This window comes from Drosophila grimshawi, unplaced genomic scaffold (assembly GCF_018153295.1).
Source record: "Drosophila grimshawi isolate 15287-2541.00 unplaced genomic scaffold, ASM1815329v1 contig_1369, whole genome shotgun sequence".
Lineage (NCBI taxonomy): Eukaryota > Metazoa > Arthropoda > Insecta > Diptera > Drosophilidae > Drosophila > Drosophila grimshawi.
The window spans coordinates 1,056,011-1,082,518 of record NW_025062891.1 but is presented as its reverse complement, the minus strand read 5'-3'; the positions used below and the strand labels follow the sequence as shown (position 1 = coordinate 1,082,518).

At 39.4% G+C, this 26,508-nt stretch overlaps 3 protein-coding genes across 3 annotated transcripts in view; 2 read left to right on the top strand and 1 right to left on the bottom strand.

Moving 5' to 3' along the window:
* Nucleotides 1-363: 363 nt before the first annotated feature.
* LOC6559418 (importin subunit alpha) lies at nt 364-2,430 on the top strand. Its single transcript, XM_001986922.2, has one exon. It carries the CDS (start codon nt 571-573, stop codon nt 1,963-1,965), a length of 1,395 nt encoding a protein of 464 aa, XP_001986958.1. The 5' UTR covers nt 364-570; the 3' UTR covers nt 1,966-2,430.
* A 9,150-nt stretch (nt 2,431-11,580) lies between these two features.
* Nucleotides 11,581-26,508, top strand: part of LOC6560987 — a 62,352-nt gene continuing 47,424 nt past the window's right edge. The window contains 9 exon segments of the mRNA XM_032735047.2: nt 11,581-11,872; nt 15,250-15,441; nt 18,127-18,235; nt 18,308-18,413; nt 19,452-19,568; nt 19,835-20,080; nt 20,465-20,656; nt 21,194-21,319; nt 21,438-21,584. Of these exon segments, the coding sequence (XP_032590938.2) occupies nt 11,647-11,872; nt 15,250-15,441; nt 18,127-18,235; nt 18,308-18,413; nt 19,452-19,568; nt 19,835-20,080; nt 20,465-20,656; nt 21,194-21,319; nt 21,438-21,584 (1,461 nt within the window). The 5' untranslated portion in view covers nt 11,581-11,646.
* On the bottom strand, nt 24,593-25,795 carry LOC116805083. The gene is made up of 3 exons (XM_032735045.1): nt 25,365-25,795; nt 25,176-25,299; nt 24,593-24,804 (listed from the first exon to the last, which is right to left on the bottom strand). Exons 1-3 carry the CDS (start codon nt 25,692-25,694, stop codon nt 24,695-24,697), a joined length of 564 nt encoding a protein of 187 aa, XP_032590936.1. The 5' UTR covers nt 25,695-25,795; the 3' UTR covers nt 24,593-24,694.

Below are 26,508 nucleotides of genomic sequence, written 5' to 3'. Positions count from 1 at the left end.
GAGCTGTGTTTTTCCGTTCGTTTTGCCAAGGCAACCAATTACTAAAGTTTGCATTTACTGTTGCTGCCAAAAATTTGCAAGTTATAATTGAAATTTGTGCCATACAACAATTTGACAGTCATCGCTTGGGTGTTAACAATGCAATCACAGTGCAAACTCGTTTAATTATAAACCCTAACCTAAACTTCGGCTAGGGGGAATTCCACTTGTAACCAGAGTTTTCTTTGATCTAGCGCTAAATTTACGCAAACCAGTTGACATATTTTAAACGGCAGCTAGCAAATGGTGAGTGAATATGGATGAAGATCCAACCTAGCTTCTCATGGGCAAACAAGTCGACTGCTGCAATCAGCATAGTTCGGCATATTTTGATATCAAAGATATGTTCAAAGTACTTGATACTTGTTAATTTTGTCGGTCGATTGACAATTGTCACAGGGCAACCAGTTGAAAAATAAGTCCCTAAATTTTGTAAAATTTCTGTTTGTGCTGCCTCCACTCGTATTAATTGCTAAAAGTAATTTATTCCGCATATTTATTGAAGCCATTATTAGTAAATGGTGAATAAGTATGGATATCAAGACCCTGAAGCAACTGTACACCAATCAGTTCACGCTGTCGAAGTTCATCGCAGGGATTGTGACTGCCATAAACAGTAAGGATCCACAGAGACAACTTCTGGGCATGGAGCTGGCGCGCAAATTGGCCTGCAACGAGAGCAATCCACCCATTGATCTAATGATTGGCCATGGAATTGTACCAATCTGTGTACGTTTTCTTAAATGCAACAGCAACGATCTGCTTAAGTTTGAGGCAACCTGGATTTTGACCAACATTGCTGCCGGTACATCGGGTCAGACACAGTGTGTCATCGATGAGAATGCGGTGCCGCTTTTAATACATCATCTTCAGTCTGATAATATGTATATAGCTGAGCAGGCTGTTTGGGCACTGTGCAACATTGCCGGTGATGGTGCTCCGGCACGCGACATCGTCATTCAGCATAATGTGATCGGTGGCATTCTGCCACTGATCAATAAGGGAATGCCACTCTCATTGCTGCGCAAAATTGTTTGGCTAATGGTAAATTTGTGCGGCAAACGCCCATCGCCAACCTTGGAGCAAGTGAAGCGCCTGTTGCCAATGCTCTCCGAATTGCTGGTCTCCAATGACTCGAAGGTTCAATCCTGTGCTTGCTGGGCGCTGTGCTCGGTGACGCATGATGATAAACTACAAGCTGTAATCGATGCGAAAACAGTGCCACGCTTGGTGCACCTACTGAAATCTGTTGAGCTGGACATTTTATATCCAGCATTGCGTTGCGTTGGCCTTATTGTTGCTGGCACTGATCAACACACCGATGTGGTCATCGCAGCTGGGGTATTGCAACCACTTGGCCAGTTGTTGGAACACTCCGATCGCAATATAGTCGAGTTGGCTGCTTGGACTGTCAGCAATATTACGGCTTGCAATCAGGCACACATTCAGGCCGTCATTGATTCGGGCATATTTCAGCAGCTATGCCACTTGCTGGGGGTGAATAATATCAAGGCACGAAAGCAGGCCGCCTGTGCGGTGAGCAATACGACCATATCTGGTACATATGAGCAAGTTGTGGATCTCCTAGACAAGTACAAGATATTTAAGCCATTCGTTGATTTACTTGATGTCCCGGATCCACACACTATCATGGTGGTGCAAATAGGTCTATCCAATCTATTCGATTTAGCCAAGAACCTGGGCGACCCTAAGGACATATTTCTTATGTTCGAACAGTTAGGTGGCCTTGATAAGCTGGAGAAGTTGCAGCTGCACGAAAGTGAGGATATCTATGAGAACGCCTGTGACATTATCAGTAATTACTTTTCCGAAGCTGAGGAGGACTCAGAACAGCCGGTGATTAATGACGGAGTGGAGTTTAATGCCACACAGCCAAGGAAGCCCGATGGCGGTTATAGCTTCTAAAAGTCACAAGTGGCAGCAAGAATAGGACACACAACCCACCCAGACACACACAACATGTTATTTGTTAGTCTCAAATATACCCAAAGTGTGTATAGTTAAAATTGTTTGTACTACATTTCCACAAAACACATCCTGGACGTGTTGCTGTTTTCGTTTTTGTTTTTCTTCCATAAATACTAATTCTAGGAACACGAACTCCTCAACTCGTCTCACAATCTCTGTTAAGACACTCTGGCTTAAGACACTATATACTCGACATATAATATTATTAGCTCAGGACGCTGTCTGTTGCGCTTGAGCTGTTTGTTGCCATTGAACCTCCTTTAACCTTGGTATATATGTGGATCACAGACACACACACCACTTCCTGTTTTCATGCCACGCAACTGAACAATTTGTCCGCATCATACAATATAATAAAAACAACATAAATCATTGGCATTAAACTCTGTTCAATTTTATGATAGATTCAAAAATAATGTATTTAATGCTATACAAAGAGGAAAACAAGCAAAATGTGTACCAAGCAGCAAATATGATTGTCAAATTAATTGCAAAGAGTAAATTATCAATTTGCTGATGCTGATGCCAGTTCAAAATAGAAACAATTTGGTAAAAATTATTGGTGATTTGATGATTGGCTGATGCGACTGCAAACAGATTACTTAGGTTGGGTTGAGTTTGACATTTGTTTGTCTGTTATGTAGGCTATTATCCAGCCGATTTACAGCCAGATTGTTGTTATAAAACCTTAACCAAGAACTATGTCCTTTAACTCAATTCCATAAGTATCCAATAATATTCAAAATGCAATGCGTTAATCATTTCAATGGGGTCTATCTTAGCTGCGCCCATTTGTGTGTGCGTGTTGGTATCATGCATTGAATTTGCATGTCTCCGCATCCCTGGTGACAGGCCTCATAAATAATAACTGAAAATTGGGCTAGCGAAGCCTTCAAGCGGAGAGATGCATTCACCTGGTGTAAATGTACGTTGACACTCACGCATCTGGCGATGTTTTTTCGGTTGCGCGTGATGCAATTTATAATTTTAATGCAATTTACTTCGTAGTGATTACTGACGCGCCAACGGGGCGTATGAGTAATCAGCTGCTACTACGGCTGATGCTGCGGCAGCTAGTGTTGCCAGTTTTATTTGCGTATATTAAAATTGAGTACGCGCAAACATTTCAATGAGTTTCACACACAATTTGTGCTTTGCTTTCTATTTTCAGACGTGGCCGATCCAAGAAAAGCGCAAAGCAAAATTTAAAAACAAAAAAAAAACAGAAAAAAATGAAAAACACTTGCGAAAATTAGCAGGCAGCGTTTGGCCGATGCTGCGGCGGCGTCGTTGGCCGTGCCATCTATAAATAGGCACTATATGCGCGTGACAGCTGTGACAAATGGTGACGTCATTGACTGGATAGCGCGTTAAATGCTAAACGCTCGATTATTGCTGGCGACGTCATCAAAGTAAATATTGTACATCACGTATTCGTCGCGTATTTTGGCCAGGCCAATAAATACACATTTTATCAATTGTGAATGTGTGCGTCTGTGTGGGCCCAACAAGAATGTGGCTACTAAAAGCGAACTGATAAGATCGACGCCCAATAGCCAATATAGCATAGATATATATATATATATACATATACATATACATACATATATATATACAGCGTATACATATAATAACAATATGCGAAGAGTAAACACACGAAGAGCCATGAGAATCGCACGAAAGCACAGCAAAAAAAAAGCAGCAAGAAAAGCGGAACAAAAACAAATATTGTCAAAATAGCAACTGAAATGCTTACAAGCTGCTGAGCCTCAGTCTAAATTCATCGTCGATCGGCGTCGTTGACTGCCTCGCGCTGCTGCCGGGCGTCTATTTCTTTGGCTGCGTGTGTGTGTGTGTGTGTGTGCGGGCGTGCGTGTGTGTTTTGCCGTGTCGTGCCCTGTCGTGCCGTGCCGTGCCGTTTCGTGCCGTGTCGTGTCGAGTCGAGTCGTGCGTCTGTCTGCCGTGTCAGTGGTTTATCGCTGTGTGTGGGAAATATATACATATATTTTATATGAGCGTAAAAAGTGGAAAGTGGCTGCCTCTTAAGTGTTGCAAAATAGACTTTAACGAGCTCCGAGCAAACCAGAAACATCAACAACTTTGTAACAAAAACAGAGAAAAACTATACATGAAATAAACAAAAAAAAAAAAAAACAAATAACAAAAAACAAATAACAAAAAAACAGAAAACAGAAAAGCAACAAAACCGAACGCAAATTGATTTCTGTCTGCTTGCAGAAAATACACAATAAATACGTGTCATAAATCATAATAAACATTTGTGCTAAATCCGTTTCCAACTTAAAATGTCAGCAATAAATTTAAACAAAGGATTTTATTTAATACAATTGCAGCTGCTCTAAACGGTGAGTTTTAACCAAAATAAGATAAGACACAACAGTTATCGTGTGTGTTACTCAGATTTATTACCCCCTGTAGGCAAATGATTAGATTTATGATATAGTAATCCGATCTTAGCCATCTTATCTTTGGTACAGCGGATACTCAGCTATTTTCTCCTTAATAAATAATAAATAGTTTCACGCATGCTCTGCATATATTTGAACAATCGCTCTTTATTAAACTTTGCCAAACTTTGGTTTAAGCTATCGTCAAAAAACTTAAAGAGTTGTCCGATAACTGTCCGGTTATATATGATTGATATCCTTATATGCTTGCAAATATTAATGTGAAGGAATTGGAAAATCGTGTCAATAGTTAAATTATCCTTAACAAGGGCAACACAATTACACTGAGCATTTATGGCAACATTTTAAATGGGCCCATCAATCAGTTAGTTGACCTGATAAATTATATCTAATTAGCTAAATGCATTTGTCTCTCAGTCTCACTCAAAAAATTGGCCAATTTCCTAGTAAAAGGACTCACGACTTATTCACTTATTTGTGTACATTATATGACAGCACAAAGTCTACTCCTATAATAGGCTCTTTCTTCGAAAAGATTGTTAAGGTAAGGCGGTTAGAAGTGTGTGAGAGAGAGAGAGTGAGAGAGAGAGAGAGAGAGAGAGAGAAAGGAAGTGAGGAAAGCCTACGTTGATTCAAAATGGGCTCACGCAGCGCATACGCAATTTGTGTGCGTATGTTTTAGCTGCATGAATGTTTTCATAAATTGAGTTTGCTTTTTTCGACAGCTCGTTTTGTGAGGGTTGACACCATCAGCCGTCCCTCCATCTCACATTCCCCATACCTTGTTACACACACACACATACATACACATACATACATATATACTACCTGTCATTATTCATTGCGATGCGACTTTTGTGTCTGTTGCCGTCATCAGTGCGCGTAAGAGTCTCAAAGCCAACACATTTCAATAAGGGAATTATGAGGTATTAGACTCATATTGCAGCCCCGAAAGAAAAAAAAATGGTATTTTTATACAGTGGGGTTGAGTTGAGTTTTTGGGTTGATTTTCTCATTGTTATGCACGGTAACATTTGTGCGCTTGAAGGCAGCTTACGCAATTGATTAGTCTTAGATACTTTTATACTAATGCCGAAGTAGCTATAGTAACGCTATGCTCGCAAAGAATCTCAAGAATTTTGTTTTATAGAATAACAACAAAACGGGAAAAGAAAAAAACTTTGTTAATTTATGTGTGTGCACAAAACAAATAATAAAAATAAATACGAAACGAAATTAAAATAAATACAACACATGGCAAAAACATTGCAAACAACAGTTTCAGATCGCACTGCCATCCAATTGTATTTCCACATATGTTTTGCATCTATGTATCTGGGAATTCTTTACAGCGCCCCGTACCTTGACAATGCACTTGAGTCAAGTTTGCTTCCTCGGCGCTGTTGGGCATATCGCGGCCATATCGTCAAGTCGTTGAGATGCTTCGTTGCCAATGCAAAGGCTGCCAAAAATTGCATTGGGCGACAGCTTGGACAGGACGGATGGGGTGGGGTGGGGGAGGAGGTGGAGGTACAGGAGGGCCGAGCATGATATGAGAAGCGAGAGTAGAAAGCAGCTGCTGTTTATTTATTTATAACATTTTGATTGCTGCTCGCTGTTCGTCGCCTGCCTGCTGTTTGCCGTCGCGTTTCCTGATTATGATATACGCACTAGCAGGGCTTGGGTATATTGGCTTTGTCATAAAATATATAACACACCACCCTATATATATATATATATATATATATATATTAACCTGTCGAACTGTCTGTCAGCTTACAGCAGACACATTCCATTAACTAAATGCGGCCTATGCAAAGAATCTGTTCGACTACAAAATATATCATTAGTAAATGCGTCATTCTGCTCAGCACAAGGTATTTTGAACAAACAACCTTTGAGTGAATGTAAATTATATATACATACATTCATTACAAACTGATACAAATTGCAACAACACTGATTTAGTATTTTGAGTCACAGGTGAATATAAGCGAAATGACCGAAATAGTCCGATTTGTGTTGCAATGTTGCCTGTTTGTTCAAAGTGATGTGAATATGCAGAGCATGTCGAAGAACATTGACTTTCCACACTTACTATATGTGAGTTAATTTTAATTTTATTTAGTATATTGATGCTGAGGTGCATTTTGTTGTTGCATAAATGCAATGCGCACAGCGGATACAACCAGTCACATTCCTATGTAAATCTAATTGCATTAATAAGCCCCTGCTAACTGTCAAATTTAGAATGATAAATATGATTAAAAATCTTTCGGTGTGCAAGTTTATGCAAATGTACAAAATATGCATGTGCGGGGAATATATAATATATCAATTATTTTTATATTTACATGTGTGAGTGTGTTTTCCCCAAAACATGAGATGCATTATAAATCGACATGCATAATTATAATATATTTCATTAGATTTTTGAATTCATCAAATATCGGCTGCATCGTTTTGAAAACAATATTTCAACTTTCTGATAATAATTAATAGATGCAGGATTAGCATGCTTATCGAGATAGAAGTATATATCACAGATCGCAGAGTTGTCTGTCTCGATGATTATTGAAAGTAGGCATTAAAAGAACAGCTCACGTCGAGAGAAGATGGAAAGGGTCGAAGAAGCTCTACAACATTTATAATTTAAAGTTAAGAAATTTAACTAAGTCAGTTTATATTAAACGTGTTTAAATTAATATTAAATAAACAATTTGCATCTAAAATCCATATTGATATTCTGTAGGCATGTTAGATATATACCAGTTGTTGTAGTGTATACAAGTATCGATAAGTTTCACACAACTTTGCTATGCAGCCATCATTGATAAGCGCAACTACTTCAAAGTAGCGACCGGCAGGCGCCCAACCAACCGCCGCCCCTGCTCCCTCCACCCCCTCCCTCTGTGCACCCACGCGCCGCCCACTCAATGACGCTGTCAGGGCTGTCATTGGCAGACAGCTTCAGATTGTTGCATTGTTTTTGTAGCTAATTAATTTTGTATACCTACTTACTGTTGCACTGTTATGGCACATAGATGCCTGAAAGTTGCCCAAAGCGTTCGTTGCCATGGTTATTGCTTTTTGCTGTAACTGCTGGTGTTGCTGTTAATGTTGCTCTGGCTTTCATTACTATGAGTATGTTTGTGCATTTTACAAAATTGCACTCACTTTGTGTTTTCTGCCTTATGAGATCGCTGGTAATTGGCAATTTGTGCGCTACTTTACTGATTTTCAATGTGGGATGGCTTGCAGGTGCAAAATAGTTTCCCCTTCTCAAGGCGAACGCATCCAGAGTTCTCGACCTGACTTTAATGTAGTGAAACTTTCGCCTCACCTTTTGCGAATATAAAAGCGTCTAACTTCCCCCACGGTTTGGATGATTGATCAATGTTGACAGATTTAACGAGCTGGTAAAGTGCTGCCAAAACAATTCAATTATTTGGAATGGAAGTGTGTGTGTTTTTCGCTGCGACGCAAATGGAAAGAAAATATTTGCATATATAATGCAAGGCATTATCAGCATCAACGCCAAAATCAGCATCACCCCAACACTTTCATCATCATCATCACCATCATCATCATTACCATCATCATCAGTTCTCCAAGTTGCCATTTCCCTTGACCATTTTTCCAACGTTAAGTTGGATCGCTGGCATTTATATATATATATATGCGTAATTATTTATGCGCACGCTGACCTGCCACACACACATCTCACACCGAGAGACTGCCACTGCCACTGCCACCACTATTTAGCTGGCAGGCATTACGACTTTAAAGCTTATAAATAATTCAGCTTTTGTGAAATTGTGATTTCTTTTTAATGCGAATTGCCTTCAAATGGTTTTCATGATTTAATTATTAATTCATTTATCGATGCATTTTCTATGTGTATTTTTTTCTCGACTTTTTTTTTTTTTTGTTTGTAGGTACAAGGCCTGCCAGCTTATGACAATACGACTTTAATCGTTCGCCTTTGTTTCGCTGTCTGCGTAATGCGATTTCAATGCCGTGTAGATTTCAGCTGGCCCCTGGCCAAGGAATCTCAATATTACTTAAATGTTCAGGTTTGTTTAGTTTATCTACTCGCAGGTTAACAGGTCTTTGCCATAAATCTATCAGCCAAAATGCCAAATAGTTGTATAAACGGATTTTAACCTTAATTAATAATAATTTGGAATACATTTTTGGTTCAATATCAATTTGGTTAAAAACATTCATTATTTTGAAGATTTTCAGAGCATATCTTTGAGATATGTTTTATTTTATTTACATTTTATGGGAAGACCAGTAAATCTTCCGTTATTCCAACAGCTTTCCCAGTTCCTTAATTGCCACATTTTACAATCAATTTGCATTCATTTAGTTCATCATCGATCATATCAATTAATATGGCTCATTAATTTTTCCAACAGAGTGTTGGTTTAATATTAATCCTTTAATGTGCGAAATAAACTGCCCTGTCAGCGAGAGCTAAGTACATAAATTCTGTTAATTTTGTGTGAAGTTCAGATCCATTAAATGCTCCATTATGAGCTATCTGTGGCCTGAGCACAAAACATGCCTAAACCAATTGGGCTAAGCTTAGGCATTTTGGCCAAAGCTATGTGGCCATGTGGTAAAGTTACGCAACTTTGTTTTGCCAACTGCCACAAAGTTTGTCCAGCAGCTGTGCGACTGTGCAACCAATGCCGAATCCCGGCCAGAGAACATATCACTCTAACTTTTGGACATAAAACTTCCTTTGCAATGAATTGAAATGGTAAACAATAAAATGGGCCACAAATTTTCTCGTATGCGAAATTCTCAATAAATTAATGATGTTCTGTTCTCTGCAGCCAAAGTTTGTTTTTATTCACTTTTATTATATGTGGCATACGATTTATGATTAAAATTTAATTAGTCTTATTTGTATACTCTGGCAGATGGTATTTTAATTTTGTTATAAAGATGCGAACGTTTTGAAAAAGACGTGATCAGCCTAAGAAGTCGAGTTGATAGAGACATGTCCATCTATACTTCAATTTTGCTGGTATATTTATTGACGTTGGATTATATCGGGTTTGTTTGGCGGCAGGTAGTCAAATCACTTTGGTAATCAGATTACTTTTTAAATTCATAATGAATTATAAATGTCAGCAGATGAACTACTGTCTGCAAGAATATGGACTGTTCGGCTTGCCTAACAAATCCGTTCTTTCTTGTTTATAATTAAATAATGAAAATGACCCGATTAATAAATAAACATACAATAAACATATACAAAATATGCTGAAAAATTTATCGGGTATAAATTATTTTGCTGTTTATACTGAAATTTATTATTATACTGTGTGATTTTCACAATATTAATCGTTGAGATAATTTGGTTGATTATTAAGATTATATAAAATCGCAAAACTTGCCAAGACTTAAATTTTGATGGGCATAGCTTGTTTTCTAAATGAATATTAGATTCAATCTTTGAAACATTTCGGATATTTTATACACTTACACGAGTTATCAGAATTTCAGAGTCTTAACTAAAGTATTTCTCTTTCTTTTGCAGTTATTGCCAGCATGCAGCGCTCTAAATGACAACACGATCCCAAAAAGTTCGAACTCGATTTGTGATAAACCCAAGTTGAATAAAGTACGCGCCAAATAGTTAATACTTATGTTTACATGTATTTAATTTATAATTTCTAAACGTAACTCTCTTTAGTTATTATTGAAAATTCAGTTAGTGAGACTCTGAGACCGAACAACAACATTATAAAAGACAACTTGACACTGCAACAAAACTTTAACTGTAACTGTAACTGTAACTGCAACTGCAACTGTAATACACATTGATCCCTACAAAAAAAAGAAAAACAAAAAGAAAAGACACTCACCTTTAACGATACTAGTTAGTTAAACATTTAGTTAGAGCTTATTAAATATTGTTAGCCTTATTAATTAGGGATTAGCCCGCGAGCTCTCTGCACAATTATATAGCGAGCTGCCAACCATGTCACATGGCGAGCTTGAGGAATGTACGTAATATATCCCGCCGATGAGCTCATCTTGATGACCTATGGTTTCTTTGCACCACGTGTGAAACCGCGACCCTCACTCGATTGCCTACCCGAGCCACTGATACCACTCGAGTATCCAGCTAGAGCCGCTAACAGCGCCAACGCCAACGCCAACGCCATCTCCAGCAGCAACAACAACAAGAACAACAACAGCAACAACTTTACTAGCGCTGCCGCCACTAGCTATCCAAACGACAGCTTCACAGTTGTTGCCACTGCACCACCGCAGCCCATACCGATCCGCATTCCCGCCACATTTGCCGCACCAACGCCGCCCAGCTCGCCGCACAACATCAGCAACAACTACGACTACAACTACAGCAACTACAACAACTACAACAGCAGCAACAACAACAACAACTTTTTTAACTTTGAACAATCAAAGCCATCCGCTGTTCAGTCTCAGAGTTTGCCACCGACACCCACACGACGCACCTCGCGCGCTTCTCTGACCCACTCCAATCACAACTCCGGTGGCAGCAAACGGAGCAGCGTACGGAGTAATCGCTCGAGGGCGCCACTGTCGCCACAGCTGCCACATCAGCGTCCGCTGAGCACGTCCATGTATAATAATGATGCCAGCATGCAAGGCGGCAGCAATTCTGCAGCAGGACGCGCACCATTCCAGCGCAGCAGCGCCTACGACGAGGAGCGTTTAGACGACTTTGGAGCTGGAGCTGGTGCATCGGGCACAGGCTCGGTCGTTGCACGTTCGAGGAGTCCGAGCATATTTTTGGAGCCACCCTCACCAGATCCCACACATGCACACTTCGGCCCCGGCTGGGGTAGACCCATGTCGCCCATGGATCTGCCCCCAGAGCGTTCCACCAGCAGTGGCGGCAATAAATCACCCACCACCAGCAAATCGCGCCTGCGTCCAAAGCTCCACATACCGCTGGGTCGTCTGGGACGCTCCACCTCCTCGGATACGCGCGAGAGCAATCGGTTGCGTGAGGATGTCCATGTGCATGTGGAGAATCCAGTGTTTAGCAGCGAGAACCTGCGCCAGAACAACTTCGATGCATTCTTTGAGGCACGCGAACCGGTCATTAAGCTGCATCCACGCACACCCAATACGGCGTCGCCCGACGGACGCGGCTACTCACCACCGCTGGAGAACTATGCCGGTGTCTATGATTCACCGCGGACACGCAGTCCCGCCGGCAGCACGGGAGGCGGTCTATTTGCACGCTCGACGCGGGAGGAACGCGAGCGAGCGCTTAATGCGCGCTCCCGCAGTGCAGATCATTGGGATGAGATGGGGGCGGGCGGGTCGGCGGGTGCGGCGGGTGCGACTGCAGGGGCTCCAGCGAGCGCTGGTGGCGGTGCGCACTCCAAAGGTGACAGGTGCCCCCAAAAACTACTTTTTCACAAGCTAATCAAATTGTTTACAGTTAGTAGTTTAGCTGCTGCTGCCGCTGCTGCTGCTGCGCAAGCTGCCAAGAAAACATATTGTGTATAAATTTGTTGTTGCGTGGAACGTTCATTTGTTTTAGTTCAATTGATTGATTGACTGATTTGTTGGTGGAGTGATTGAATGATTGAGTGCTGCACAATATGCGGCCAAAGTGCTGCAAGTTTTTAACTGCTATTGTTCACATGATTTTCTTTTATGGCTTTGGCTTGTTATGACCTTGCAGGAGTTGGTTGCTTCGCCACTTTGTTGCACAGATGAAAATGAGAAAATGTTTTTGGAGATTAAAGCAGAAAAATGGCTTGAGAAAATTGTTGCTTTTTGCTCTACGAATGCGGGTATACCCGCATGAAATATATATTTAAATAGGATGAATAGTTGAGCTGAAACCAAAAATAAAAAGCAGAAATCATTTGTGCAAAAAGTTCATTCGAAATCGTATTATATTTTACAATCGTTTAAAATTTAATAACTTAGTGGTTTCAATTGTGTATTCAGTTCCTCTTTTATATATGTCGACTATAGTTTGTTTTTTATATCAGTTAAAGTTAACAGATTCTCATTTTTAAAACCTTTTTTTGTATCTTCAAAAATAGTTTATTGAGGTGGAAAGCTATCTATTTTGCTTGTTGCAGTGGTATTAAAACTATATATAAAACAGTAGTAACAGTAGAGAGATGACAGCTCACATTTATTAAGAATTTTTCACATTTTTAGTCCATTGTTACTGAAGTGCACACTCAGTCAACGGCTCTGAGGCAATCCCTGCAAGGAAATGCAAGCTTTTGCATGCCAAAAAATGAGTTTTTCTTACACGCTATGACTTGCATATTTACCCTTGCGAAATAATAGAAAGAACTAGAGGAATATACAGAAAGAATGGAATGAGTCGAGTACTTAAGCTGCTTGACTTTAACGAGAATCCCAGCTGACTGCCTGCCTTGCCGGCTTATCCTAATTCTTATCACACATACAATGATTTCCGTCCCACGTTCCTAGTTGAGTTGCTCGCATGCAAAATGGATTATGTGCATGCCTGCATATGCTCTGGACACACACACACGCAAACACACACACACACACACGCAAACACACGCAAACACACGCAGATGGGGCTGAAGGGGCTTAACCTAACACTGCAGGGGGTTTTTGGACGCGAGTGCGCGAAATGGGCACGCACATAATTCCTGAGAAAAAGCTGACGCGCTTTGCATTGAAAGAGGCCAACGAGCAAGGAGCCAAGGAGCAGTCAAGCAGTGAAGGAGCATGCTGCACATCCTGCTGTGCAATGATGAACGCCTTCACAATGAATGCGCCTGGGTTCGCTGCGTGTGAAATGTAATCAACAACGACGGTCCTGCACGACATTCATCCCAGCCAGTCAAGAAGTGCGGCACGTAAGGTTGCCATGCCACAAGAGCCAAGTTTGTCGCCCACTTTGAAATTCATTTAAAAAGTTCACAGGGCGGCACAGTTGATGACCGCACAAAATGCAACTAAATTAACAGCATTGCAAGACGTGATCATTGTGAAGCTACATGATATCCACCAGCTGACAGTGCCAGAAGTACGCGTTAAATGTGCATGTGGAAGACAGAAAATACCAAGACATGACACATGCCGTGCCGCTGATGCTCTTGTGCGTCATTTACTGTCGCTCAATAATTTCTATAGCATACTTATGTGCGCGCAACGAAAACACACTCATACGCCACGTGTGCCCCCCCACAATGCAGTTATCTGACATCCCGCTGTTATATATATACTCTAATCCCGCTGGGAATAAAGCGTGTGTGCCTTGTGCAAACTCCCTCGTCTACGAACAGCCAAAATGTAACCTGCACTCGCGAAACTTGCCATTTATGTTCCTATATACAGCAATGGGCACACAAATAGCACAGACCAACTATTAATATTTTTATTTAAAAGGAATAAAAGTTTAATGGCATTGTTAAGAAAGTGCACAAACCACAATACTGTTCAGTTTTGGGAAAGTAGCAACATTTTAGATATGTAATCAAAGGAAGATTGCTTAAAAATACAGCACAGTTTTACAGAGTGTGCTCATCTCGGATGAGAGAACTGCTATTGTGGAATGGAAAATGAATGGAAAATGTACTTTGCTTTAGTAGTCTGTCTGAGGAAATCCACTGTTTTCGAAATCTAGATTTTGATTGCCAAAAAGTGTTAAAACTTAAGTGCCAAACCGATTTTTACTGTGTCTACCAAAATAAGTTAAGCGGAACTAGCAGGTTCATATCACAGTATTTGGTCAGTTATGTCCGACAGCAATTTCATTCTGGATTACTTAGATATGTATATATATATATATATGTGTGTGTGTTCGTCGTCCGCTATACAAATGTACAAGCGGATAGCTAAAAATCTGTAGAGTTAAACAGTCGAACAGTTAAATAAAAAAAATTCCCCAGTAGTCCTTTTAGCTAGCATTTAAGGCGAACAAAAATATTTACGTTTCATTTATCGATTGTATTTTAAATGAGTTACAATTGGATATCCTCGACAATGTCTGGGTAGGCGATACAACCAGAGTTCTATTGACTTTTGTAATGGGCGCCCAAGCACTCGAAATTTCCGTTGGCTCCACTCAAAATACCCAAAGAAATGGCAAACACAAAGGAAAAGGCAGAAGCCAAGCAAAACACACCTCGTCTCATTATTTATGCATAAATATGAGAGGCAGCGATTTGTTTGATTGCTCGCGGGGCATTAGGAATGGAGGAGGGGACGGCATGGACAGCTTGTCAGGCACGTCAGCCCAATATATTTTCCATATTTATCACAATGCGAGTTAACAAACAGTGGGAAAACGGAAAATTCCAAACATGCCTGCAATTATTTTAAGTGGATGGGGAATCTGACACCGAACGCATACCTCAGACGGACTGCTGTTTAATTTGTATTACTTATTTACTTATTTTCTTAAAGCTTCTCGAATGCCGATTACACCGATTCAAATCGATTTTGATCTGCGGTTGAGATTTGATTAAATTGATATTAAATTGAATTTGTTTGCATTCGTTTTGGTTTCGTTTGTTTGTGTTCACGAATTTTCCAGTAATTACTTTTACTTTAATTGCTTCGTTTAAATTGATTGTTTATATATATATATATATATATATATATATATATATATGTATGTATATATAATAAGTACAATTATCTTATTTAGTTAATTAAATTTGAACTTTTCTTTGCCTGATTTTAATTAATTGCATTTTTCTGTTACAATTTTGTAATTAAACAACGACGTGCCTTGAATTAATAAAAGTGTTTTCCATTCATACAGATTCTTTGGCAAAATCTTCAAGTGGTCCAAAAAATCGTAGTTTCTTCGGGTGGAGGGGGCCACGGGGTGGTTCCCTTAGCCCACAGGGCAGCATGGCGTCCTATAATGGTGTACTCAAGGATTACAGTCACAGCAGTTTGAATGAGGCTTTCAAATCCCAAAACAATGTCAACTTTAAGCTAATTAAAACAGGTGAGTCTGCTTTCGTCTATACGTATGGATATATTGTGCTATAACTCTATACATATGTGTTTATATATATATATATATATAAATATAGCTGTATATGTCACACATACACATCTAGAAAAAAGTACATAACTTTTCTTTGAGCATTGGCGTTTGTTTCATGCTCAAGTAAACAATTTATTTGTTGGACACGAGTGAGTGTGTCGTGCTTTATTTGATAAGTTTCTCGATTGTTTTGGCTATGAGCTGATGTGCGTGTGTGTGTGTGAGTGTGTGTGTGAGTGTGTGTGTGTGTGCGTGTGTGTGCGTGTGTGTGTGCTTGTGTTTGTTTTTATGTGTGCTTTGTATGTGATATCTTCGCTTTATGTTTTATTGATTTCAATCGCAGCGCATCTCTATCTGATACCTTGTGATTGTGCCATAAATCTATTCAATTGATGTGTCCACGTTCTCCAATACCAACATTTATAAATAAAGCATTTTCACATCTGGCAGTCATGGCAATATGTCAGATTTACAGCTGTAGAGCTTTAAGGTCCTCAACTATCTTGGCCAAGATACTGCCATGTTCTTTGTTCACTTTGAAGTTTGTTTCCACAGCACACATCTGCTGCATTGACTTTTTCCAACTTATTTTGTCAATTTCAATACCCTATAAACATGAAAATTCGTAAAAGAAAAGAAAAACAACAAAATAAACAGCAAAAAAAAGTCAATTGATTTGACAGAATGTTTTGGGGATTTACAACTTCCCATTTGTTGCTTAATTTTTTCTATGCGCAAAACATTTAAATATATTTTAATACGCTTACTGATTTCGCAGGAAAAAGAATACAATAAAAATGGGGAACAAAAACATATAAAAATACTACAAAGTTAAGTAAATAAAAGTTGCTTGCAACTTAAAGTTCAGAGTGACAAGGAAACTGTGTTGATTTTAAAAATATATTTTTTTAGTTTGACAAGATCAAAATACAAGTTAAGTAATAAGTGGACAGGGTATAGGGTATATATAGTATAGGTATCTGTCAGTTGAGTCGCTATAAAATGTGTTTTTGGCAGCTGTTTTGGGTGGACGCACAACATTTCAAAGCACGAACATAACTTTGACTTGTGTCACTAAAAGTTACACTGCCTGCCAACGGCAACGCACTAACTGAACAGAAATTGCATTTGGGGCGTCCTCGTGTAATTTCAACTCCCAGTCCGAGTCAGAAAAACTTTTTAATAACATTTCCTGTGTACAAGCGCAAAGGGGCAGTTTCTCATTTGTCTCAGCTGAGCAACTGCAGCAGACATTGATATTTTTGCTGGCATTTAAATGATCGAAATCGGGAATTTTAACCTTCGATGAAATGCATGTTTAAGCTACTTGTTGCTGCAGTTCACATTTTTCAGTCAATAATAATATTTATCGCTCATAAACTGGCAGGTTACTGCACAGCGAGGCTAAAGGTTAGAAGCCAGTGCGGATTCATAAATATTTAAATAGTCGTGAACGTGATGGATTACAGGGCGATGACAGGCAGTTTTCTGATATGAGGCAGCGATTCCAGATTTTACGAGCAGCCTTTTCACATTAAGTAAACGCGTCGTGTGCGCATTGAGAAGGACATCATCAGTTGATGAAACACCTTCAGTTGTTAATATCCTTGGCTTATTGCACTTTAAACTTTTAGCTGGCATTTCAAAAATGAGTCCATTTAAGCCGAGAGAGAGCAAAGCAAAATCCTTGAGAATAGCTTTGGAAACACTTTGCTTTCCTGCGGCAAGTCTGTGTTTGCGTGTGTGTGTGTGTGTGTGTGTGTGTTAATGTGTGCGAGTGTGTTTGTGTTGTGGACGTGGGTGTGGATTTGCCTGCCGCAACTAATGCACTTAAATTTTCTTCTAGTAGTTTGTGCATTTTTGCTTAAGTCGCTTTCTCTATGGGATTTTAAATAGTTTCGCTGCTTCCAAATTTATTTGGCAAATAACACACATTGTCAAGAAAACAATATAAATCAATGGGAATAACTACATGTAGGCTATGTCAGCTATTCAGCACAATAAATCAAGGATTCGCCACTCTTTAATTATCTTTCTAAGCGGGAAGCTTAAATTTGTCATCAGATTTAAATTATTCCATGTATAACAAAGTTGGTTTTTCGTTCACTTTGATATGGAGCATGTGCAAGAATTTCAAGTACAGTTGAGGGCAGTTAAGTAATGGCAAAGAAGTGGCCAGGAAACTCGACCAACATTAGGTATGCAAACTGTGACTCGAAGTTTCGCTCGGCTCTCTGTAGAAAGAAATACTGAAAAAAGAAAAAAAAAAAAATGGGGAAAAACATGCACTTCAATTTTGCATTGGTTGCATGCAAATTGAGTTTCGCTTTGAATTTTCTACTTTGACCATTTTTGCGGCGTTCGTCTTTTGGAATTCCTTAACAGATAATATTGTTGCAAGATTAATTGAAAAATTAATTTTATGCCGATATTGTGAGTGTAAGCAAACTAGAATTGATTGATTGATCGCATTGCATATTTGGCTAACAAAGTATTTTTTCTTTTTTTTTTAAAGTCGTTAACATTTAATAAATTGAGTTTGAAATTTAAAAATTGAGTAGTAGTGTTTTTGAATGCTTTAGTTATTGTATTTACAATGTTACAGCATTAGAATACATCATTTCTTTTGGCATCTCATTGCAGTATCCGATTTCAACGAATCACTTTCCCAATTGTATGAGGAACATGCAACTGCCGTTCAAACTCTAGTGTCCAATTACCGCAAGAAGAATGCCGAGCTGCGCAAGGAAAGGTAATCGGCATCAGAGATATCAATTGAAATGCTATTCCATGATTATGAACTTTTGTTATTTATTTTGAACAGACCCGCCTGCCACCTGGCCATCTTCCAGGCATGGGAGACATTCCTGCAAGAAGCGGAAACCGACTCACAGGCCTGCAACGAGGTGGCCAGCGTCCTCTCCCGCCAGGTAAGAAATTATATATGTGTGTCTATGTATGTATGTGTGTGTGTATGTGTATGTATGTGTGTGTATGGATGTGTGTGCGAGTGTGTAATTCCTGTTGACACTTCGATAAATGGATAAACTGTGTTGACCACGGATACACATTCAATCAGTGCCGAGTTGCTATGACTGTCACATTGATGTGTTAATTGAATAATGGATCATCAATTGGTGGCAAACCTCACAATTTAAATGCATATATCTGCTGGATATATGTCAATACAATCTAATTACCAATTACATTACGGTTAATGTGGATAGGTTTTTGTGGTTGCGTCCACAGCCTGGGAATTCGCATCTGTAATTGAAGATGCGCATTTTATAATTTTTTCTTATATACCCTGTACAAGCGTTTATTTTGAATGTTGACTAAACGAGCGCCTACGTTTGTCGCAAGCAGGTATTAAGTATATTGATTACATTACAATAAAACTAGATAACGAACTTATAAGATTCAATTTAGAGGTAGAGCAATCGACTCTGCATTTCATCTGCCACTGCCCAGCTCCAAGTCAGAGAAGACTACAACATTTGGGGTCTACTTTCCTTACAGGCATCCTAGCACTGTTCCTTAAATTTTATATGAGTATGCGATGAAGGGGTTTTGTCCGGTCAACAGACAATCTAACCTAATCTAGCTAACAGCTGGTCTTCGGGTATCGCCTAGTCGAGCTCACTCGACTACAGCATTTTTTGCTTGTTTTTCTTTTTGCTGATGTTTGTGTATTTAATTTACATTTTGTAGAATGATTTGCATTTTCGTGTTGGCAAACAAAAGACCCATGATTTGAAACATATTGCCAAAGCATATCATTAAAGACCCTAAAATGTAGCTCTAAATTGAATGGATATGTGAGGGGAGTCTCAGTCCCAGTCCCAGTCCCAGTCCCAATCCCAATCCCAGAGTAAGCTTACATACAGTGCTGGAATGTAAGGCTGACATTTCTGTAATAATAATAATAATAATAATTATAATAATAATAATACATTTGTACTTTTCAGGTGTCACGACCAATGTTGGATAAGTCCTTTCATCGCAAAGTTCAAAGTCGCAAAATCTTTACACACAGGGAGTCTTTTGAGACTATAATCGCAAAGACTGAAGAGAAGCTGTCAAAGGTACGCAGCAACTTGCAACATAATTAAGTGGCACGTCAAGGGCTTTTCATCAATGAGCTGCACTTAATGTTTGCCAAGCAGTTGGCCTATTAAGTGTCTGTGTCTGTGTGTGTGTGTGTGTGTGTGCTTTCAAGCAGAAGATGTCTTAAAGTCCCACACACACAACACTTGGCAACTTATATCACGCATACGCAATACGATGTTGCATGCCTCTTGACAATGGTGCATCTTGATTGTTTTCATTGTTGGCTTTCGTTTCGCTTTAGTGCCGCCTGGACTACAAACAATGCCATGTGGCACATCGCCAGAATCCCAGCCAGCACTCGCTCACCGAATATATTGATGCGCACAATGCGTACGTGCAGCAGCTGCATGCCACCAATGGGATGCTGGAGGCATATCACGGCGACACGCTGCCCCAACTGATGCAGGAACTGGAGGAAATACACAACGACCTATGCAACATTGTGTCCGATTCGCTGCAGCAGGGCGCCGATGTAATTGCCAACAAGGTGATTATCTGTGATTTATGACAACTGCCTGACTGCCTGACTGCCTGCCTGCCTGCCTGCAGCAATTTGTTGCACCACTGCACTGCAGCAGGTGGTTTACATTCAACTGAGTGCTTATTTGAGTTCTTTCTTGTTTCAATTCTATTTTTTTTTTTTTTTTTTGTGTTACTGCACCTCGAATACAATTTCATCAACATTATAATAATTGCTCATAATTGCTAAAATTGCGCTGGTAATTTATGTAATGCCAATTGCGTGCGCTCAGACATCAACCAACTGCCCAGCAAATGTGAATGGCTATTAAATGTTTGGTTTCTTCTTTTCTTTTTTCTCTTTTTATTGTTGCCACACACACACATAAATGCCATTTGTGTATAATTATAGGCCACGGAGCAGGCGAGACGATACGGCTGCCTGGCCAGCCAATGTAGCGCCGTGTCCCCGCAACAGGATCTGGCCAACTTTGTGCGACTCCTCGCACAGCCATCGCAGGCGCAGAAGGTGCCCAGACGCGTCTTTGCCCCACCGCAGGCACAGCAGCCGGGCGAGGCGGCCGAGGAGACGGGCGATTATAGTGTAAGTAAAACATGTTAAATGCAAACACACACGCATTACTTAACACCTCAACACACACCCACACACACACAATTATGCACTGCAAGAAATAAATCAAGATATTTCCACTATAATAAGAATTTATTCAAGTTTCAACAAAAAAAAAAATCTTCTATTTTATTATTATTATTTATTATTTTATTGATTTCAAATATGTTTTTTGATTAAATCTTATTTATTTTACTGCATTGTTTTTCGAATGCCGTCGGGATTCGTCTTCATGGAGAGATTCACAACATCCGTTCAATTAGCTGCGGATTTAGAATTTTTTATTTAATATACAGTTTAAAAAATGGGATTTAATAAATACAATTTAAATCTTTCTACTATCAATTCTTGAGCTTCACTTTTTGCACAAACTAATAATAGAAGAAATGAATAAGTGTATTAATTTTCAACACTTTACATTGTAATGATAATAAGTAAATATAAAAAAATAATAAATGTGCTTATTTTTAAGAAGTTAAGCAATTTATTTGTACTGTGTACTTCTTGCAGGAGATGACGCCCCTTTTGCGCAACGAGCTCGTCTTTGACCGCCACTCGACGCTGTCGCAGCGTTCGGCTGTGGAGTCGCTTAAGCGTGAGGCCATCGAATTGGAATTGCAAATACGCCAGCTGCAGGTGTGTGTTACAAAGTTTACGACTTATGTGCATAATCCATTCAGCGCCGCCATTCGACACATCTCTATGTGGGTACATACATATGTTTTCATTTTGTTCTTCTTCTTTTCTCTTGTAGGACTCCATTGATGCACTGAATCGCACACAGACACGAGGCATTGAGGGCCAGTTGTATAACAAGGTTAACGAGTTGCAGGAGGATTTGTCCATGAAGAAGTTTGATTTGCGCGCCAAGCAAATACATCTGGCTGCCATACGTGCACAGGTGAGTTCAAAAGCTCTGTATTGTGGTGAAAAGCTTGCCTTAGCGTGGGCACGCACCAAGCGGAGGCAATGCGAAACTTGCAGCTTCTTAGCACAGCTTTTAACAACAAGCTGCGCACCTGTTGATGTCTCAGAGAGCTTATTTGGCCTGATGAAGTTTTTTGGTGAACTTTTGTTATGTACTCGACTCGTTGGCTGTGCTGTGATGTTTTTGACACTGACACTGTTCCATAAAAGTGTGTGCACGCTTCAGAGTACACGTGCACTGAGCACTCTCGTATGTAGGTCAAACAGCTGTGAGTCTTTTGACAGCCTGTCCGAATCAGTTTCGACCAACTGCGCATGTGACCAAATTTGTAATTCCCTGAATGCGAACAACGGAGCACAACTCCGGAAGTGATTCGTGCTTCGCTTAGTTCTGCGGTTGAGGAGCTAGCGTTTGGTCAGTGCGACGGTTCCGAACATAAAATAAAAACTAAAACGAAGACGATAAGCGATGCCAACTCAACTATAAACTTGTGCTAGACTCGATAAATAGTATCAGTGTGTGTGCGTTTTTTTTCGGTTGCCACTGTCTGTGTGGATTGGCATACGCGCGATTTATTTGTTTGTGTTTGCTTGGCTGGGAAAAAGCGCCAAGGCAAATAACTTTCTAGCTCGAGCTGAGTGCCGTCTTTGAAAACAGCTGTTCGACTCGGGCCCACACGAGAGAGACGCGAGACTAGATACAAAGTAAGAACGCGAGAGAAAGAGAGAGAGAGAGAGCTCGTGTTGGGAGTATAAGTGCATGCGCAGCGTTGCCAGATCGTCGTCGTTGTCGTTGCAGGCTCTTATGCCTTTTGCCGTTTGCTGTTTGCCGTTTGCTGTTGGCTGTTTATAAAAGTAACGTGCAACTTTCGCTCCGACTCAGTCACGTGCCTGCATTTGAATAACGCGCGTCGCGCATCCTGCTGCCTGCTGTTGGCCTGCCCACTGCTGCTGAGTGATCCGCATCCGCAATCCGTACGACAATTGAAAACGTCGCCAACGCTCGCTCGCGTCCCAAAAGCTTTGATTGGCTGGCTGGCAAAAATAAACGAACTATCGAAGAGAAATGCGCTGGCATTTTTTTTTAGTCTAAGGCGTTGTCTCAGAGCAACCACAACAAAGAGAACAATAATTGAATAACAACAACAACACCAACAACCCAACAGAAATAATAACAAAGATTTTGTTAATCACAGAGCACAGACAATATCCTTTTTGGTAGAGCGCAGAACAGGCAGGCTTTTGTGTTCAGTTTCTTGAGGCGTTTGCTCAATAAATCGTAACCAAAATATAAACTAATAATAAAACTTGACTTGACCGTAAGTAAAGCACAACAATTGTCTCGTTGATCCAAGCATCAACAACAATTAAGCAACTACGAGTAGGCAGCATCTGTAAAATATTCTCTTAGCTTTCTTTAAATTAACTAAAAAAAAAACAAACAAACAAACAATACAACACGCATACGCACCGTGCGCCATAACGTAATTGCTGTCTAAAATGCAAAACTAAAATGCAATATTTAAAAGAATTAATTGATTAATTACACATAATTGAATACATACCAACAATTTACTATGTAGCACTGTCAGTTTTCCTCGAATCGTTTTGCTTGCTTTTCGTAATTTCATAATTAGTGCATTCTACAACTAGATGGCCACAAAAAGTCAGGTTGGCAAAACTATAAAAACGAGCTCACAACTTGGCTAAAAACACACGCTTGTCAACTACAAATAACAAAAAAAAAAAAAAAAACAATAGATATCGAAACACATCTATCTCTATCACACTCTTACCACTTACCAAACACTTGCCTACACATCTAGCAACACCAACCTAACTAAAGCAATTGCTCGCAACAAATAGAAATAAATACATAAAAAAAAAAATATATATATATATATTGCTAGTTACTCTCGTATTTGTACTGTAAATATCAACTAGACAAATTTGCTATAATCTACTATATAGAAAGTAGTTAACCTAATCAATACTATGTAATGTAAAGCATCGCATTGGTTATTACGTGCTGCGTCCCGAATGTGTAAATCCGTTTACAAACGGCAATTCATTTGAAGGACTCGAGATACAAAAAAAGAAAACATTGCCGAAATAAATAAAAACAGAGTAAAAGTATTAATTGTTGTTCGTTGTGCATCGCTAACAAATTCTCATCGAATTTACATACACCAACATATACCAACGAGCCGTATACACTAATCTAAACAGTGCACCATGCGCGTTATCGTACTCAAAAAGAATCGCCCCAATAAACGCGGCACGCCCACGGCAACATCCTCGCGAGAGCCGCCAAAAAAATCGTTCGCAAAAGTAAGAAATTCGTATATCTAGATGCAATTTTCAAATTTCAATTGGTTATTTATGTATTGCTTACTTTTTTTTTTTATTTTATTTAAATATGCTCTTTCCCCAATAAAAACAAAAATAACTTATCAAATTTACAGATTTTATTTGTAAACATTAAGTCTTAAAGTCTAATATCACAAAAATAATAGTAATTGCGGAAACAGTATTTAAGCTTCGCCATAGCGAAGAGCTCATTTAATTTGCAATATTTTATTTTTATTCTTGCTATTTTCCGTCCAAATTTGCCAATGCAATCAATTTTTGAGAAATGAAAATAGCATAAATGCAATTGTTTACACTTTCGCAACGATTTCCGTGAATTTCAACTGTACTCGCAACCATAATCATAACAGCATGTTTAAATAGTACAATTTAAATAACACTACTGCATTTGTACATAGTTTTTAGAGCAAATGAATAACGCATTTGAATAGCTCAAAAATTGGTTGTAGTGGTCGGAATTGCGGCATGATAATACAAATAAATACAATTAAAATAAGCATTTTACCAATTAATTAATAAGCATTTTACCAATTAATTAGCAACTAAGCTATAGCAATTAGTATTGTTATAGATCTCTCATCAACGCTAGTGTAGTAAGAAAAATGCTTGAAAAACTGCATCAATGCGACTTTTATTAAAATCATATTATCGAATGCAATTGCCAACTATCCATTGACTATTTACAAACTATATAATATGTAAGCTAATCAAGCTTTATACCTCACGGGCCGTAAATAACACCTCGGCATCTTCTTCAGAGCTTGCGGCGCGTCGCATTTGCATATAGTATGCCACAGCGATCATTATAAAATATGCTTGCAGAACTGAAAATAGAAACATTTTGAGACCTCTTCAAATTATCTTGATTTAATTTTTAATTTTTATAAGCCGTTAAGTGTCGGTGAAGTGGTAAAAGCTGATTTAAATGACAATGATTTAAAACGACACTTTTGCAATTACTTAAGATGTCTCTCATTGGGTTGAATGCAAATCAATTTGCAAGTCAGATAAGTTGGAAACATCTTTAATTCGATTCGATTAATTGTCGGAGTAGAATTTTTAAATGATAGCCAGCACTCAATATAATTACTCTGCCATGCGTTTTGCAACACTTGAAAGAAATGTCACTTGTTTGGCAGTAAAAATTAGCAAGTCTGAATGGGTGCTTAGTAATAATAATAATTGATCAGCCTACCAATAGTTGAGACATCGAATATCAAAAGTTCGGGTATGCAGGCGATGATCAGGGTGTAAAACATGAATGCCAGTGTGACCAGCGCCGTCACATAGATCCAAAGCAACACGCACAACTTGCGTTCCTGTAGGAAAGGTCTTCCATTTGAAAATGGATCGAATGAGAGAGAAACCTTTTAGTAATACTTACAAAGATAACGCCTGCCAGCAGCAGCTGGGAGCTGAAGAACCCAATGAGTCCCATGAAGAAATTGAATTGCGAACCGTGTTTCGCTATCTTCGCATCAAGCCACTCGGGTGCCAGCAGGGGATCCGTTTTGCCGTATAACTCTTTGCCATCATGGTATATCTGCCACAGGCCACTAAATGCTTCGAGTACTGCAATAAGCTTGCAGCCCAACTTTAGATCGAAAAAGTAACAGCAACTCTTCAGATACTCCATTTGTCGCATTATGGCAGTCATCAGAGCTAAATCCGCCATTCGCCGATTGACATTTTGCATTAAATTTGGAATAGACATTCTCGACGAATGTGTTCGATTCACAGCAAACTGTTAATGAAATTGTTTTCAACTGGCAAATGTGGTTGCCTACTTAGTTGGCTGCTTCCCCAACACATTGTAAAGCCTACTTGGCTGTTTCTATTTTGATTGCTTTCATCTGATTTGATTTTGATTATGTTTTTTGCGCTGTGCCATTTTGTGCAATTTCCTATACGAAATTAAGTGCACAAGAAAATCCAATTTGATTTATTTGTTTGGCGCAGCGAAAGCGAAAACGCCGGAAAATGAGAAGAAAATCTAAAACAATTCAATTTTCCAAGCGCCAAACGTGAGGCAGCCATCGTCCAACTCCCAACTCCCAGCTCTCAGTTTCTAGTTCTCGTCTGTCTCTCCGAGGACGGCATCTCGGAGCTGCCTCTACCACTTTCTACTTTCTAATTTCTCTTTTCTTCCCTTTCCCTTTTCTACTGCTGGCATTGGCACAATCAGTTGCCCATAAGCGAAATTCCTTTTAAAAGTATTTTTCGAATTGTCTTGACTTGACCACTTGAACTTTGTGTCCATTGCCCAATCCACTGCCTAGTCACCCTGCCACCCTGCCACCCTCCCCCCTTCCACTTAACGATTTTCCTCTTAATGCCAATTGCCGCCTCGTGCAGTAGCTTTTCGGTCAGCATGATATTGTGGTTATTTCATTTGTGTGTGTGTGTGTGTCTATTGGTATTTCCACATTTTATTTATCGTTTTTTCTTTTTGTTGTTGTTGTACCTATAATGATTACTTACTTCTGCCCCAAGCAGCATTGAAATAGCATTTATATTATCCACGTCAT

Excerpts from the sequence above, each read along its gene's own strand:
- LOC6559418 (XM_001986922.2), top strand. The coding sequence starts at position 571 with ATGGATATCAAGACCCTGAAGCAACTGTACACCAATCAGTTCACGCTG.
- LOC116805083 (XM_032735045.1), bottom strand. The coding sequence starts at position 25,694 with ATGTCTATTCCAAATTTAATGCAAAATGTCAATCGGCGAATGGCGGAT. Across the intron at positions 25,300-25,364 it reads TGCTGGCAGGCGTTATCTTT|GAACGCAAGTTGTGCGTGTT; the intron begins GTAAGTATTACT and ends CCTTTCCTACAG. Across the intron at positions 24,805-25,175 it reads ATTCGATGTCTCAACTATTG|TTCTGCAAGCATATTTTATA; the intron begins GTAGGCTGATCA and ends TTCTATTTTCAG.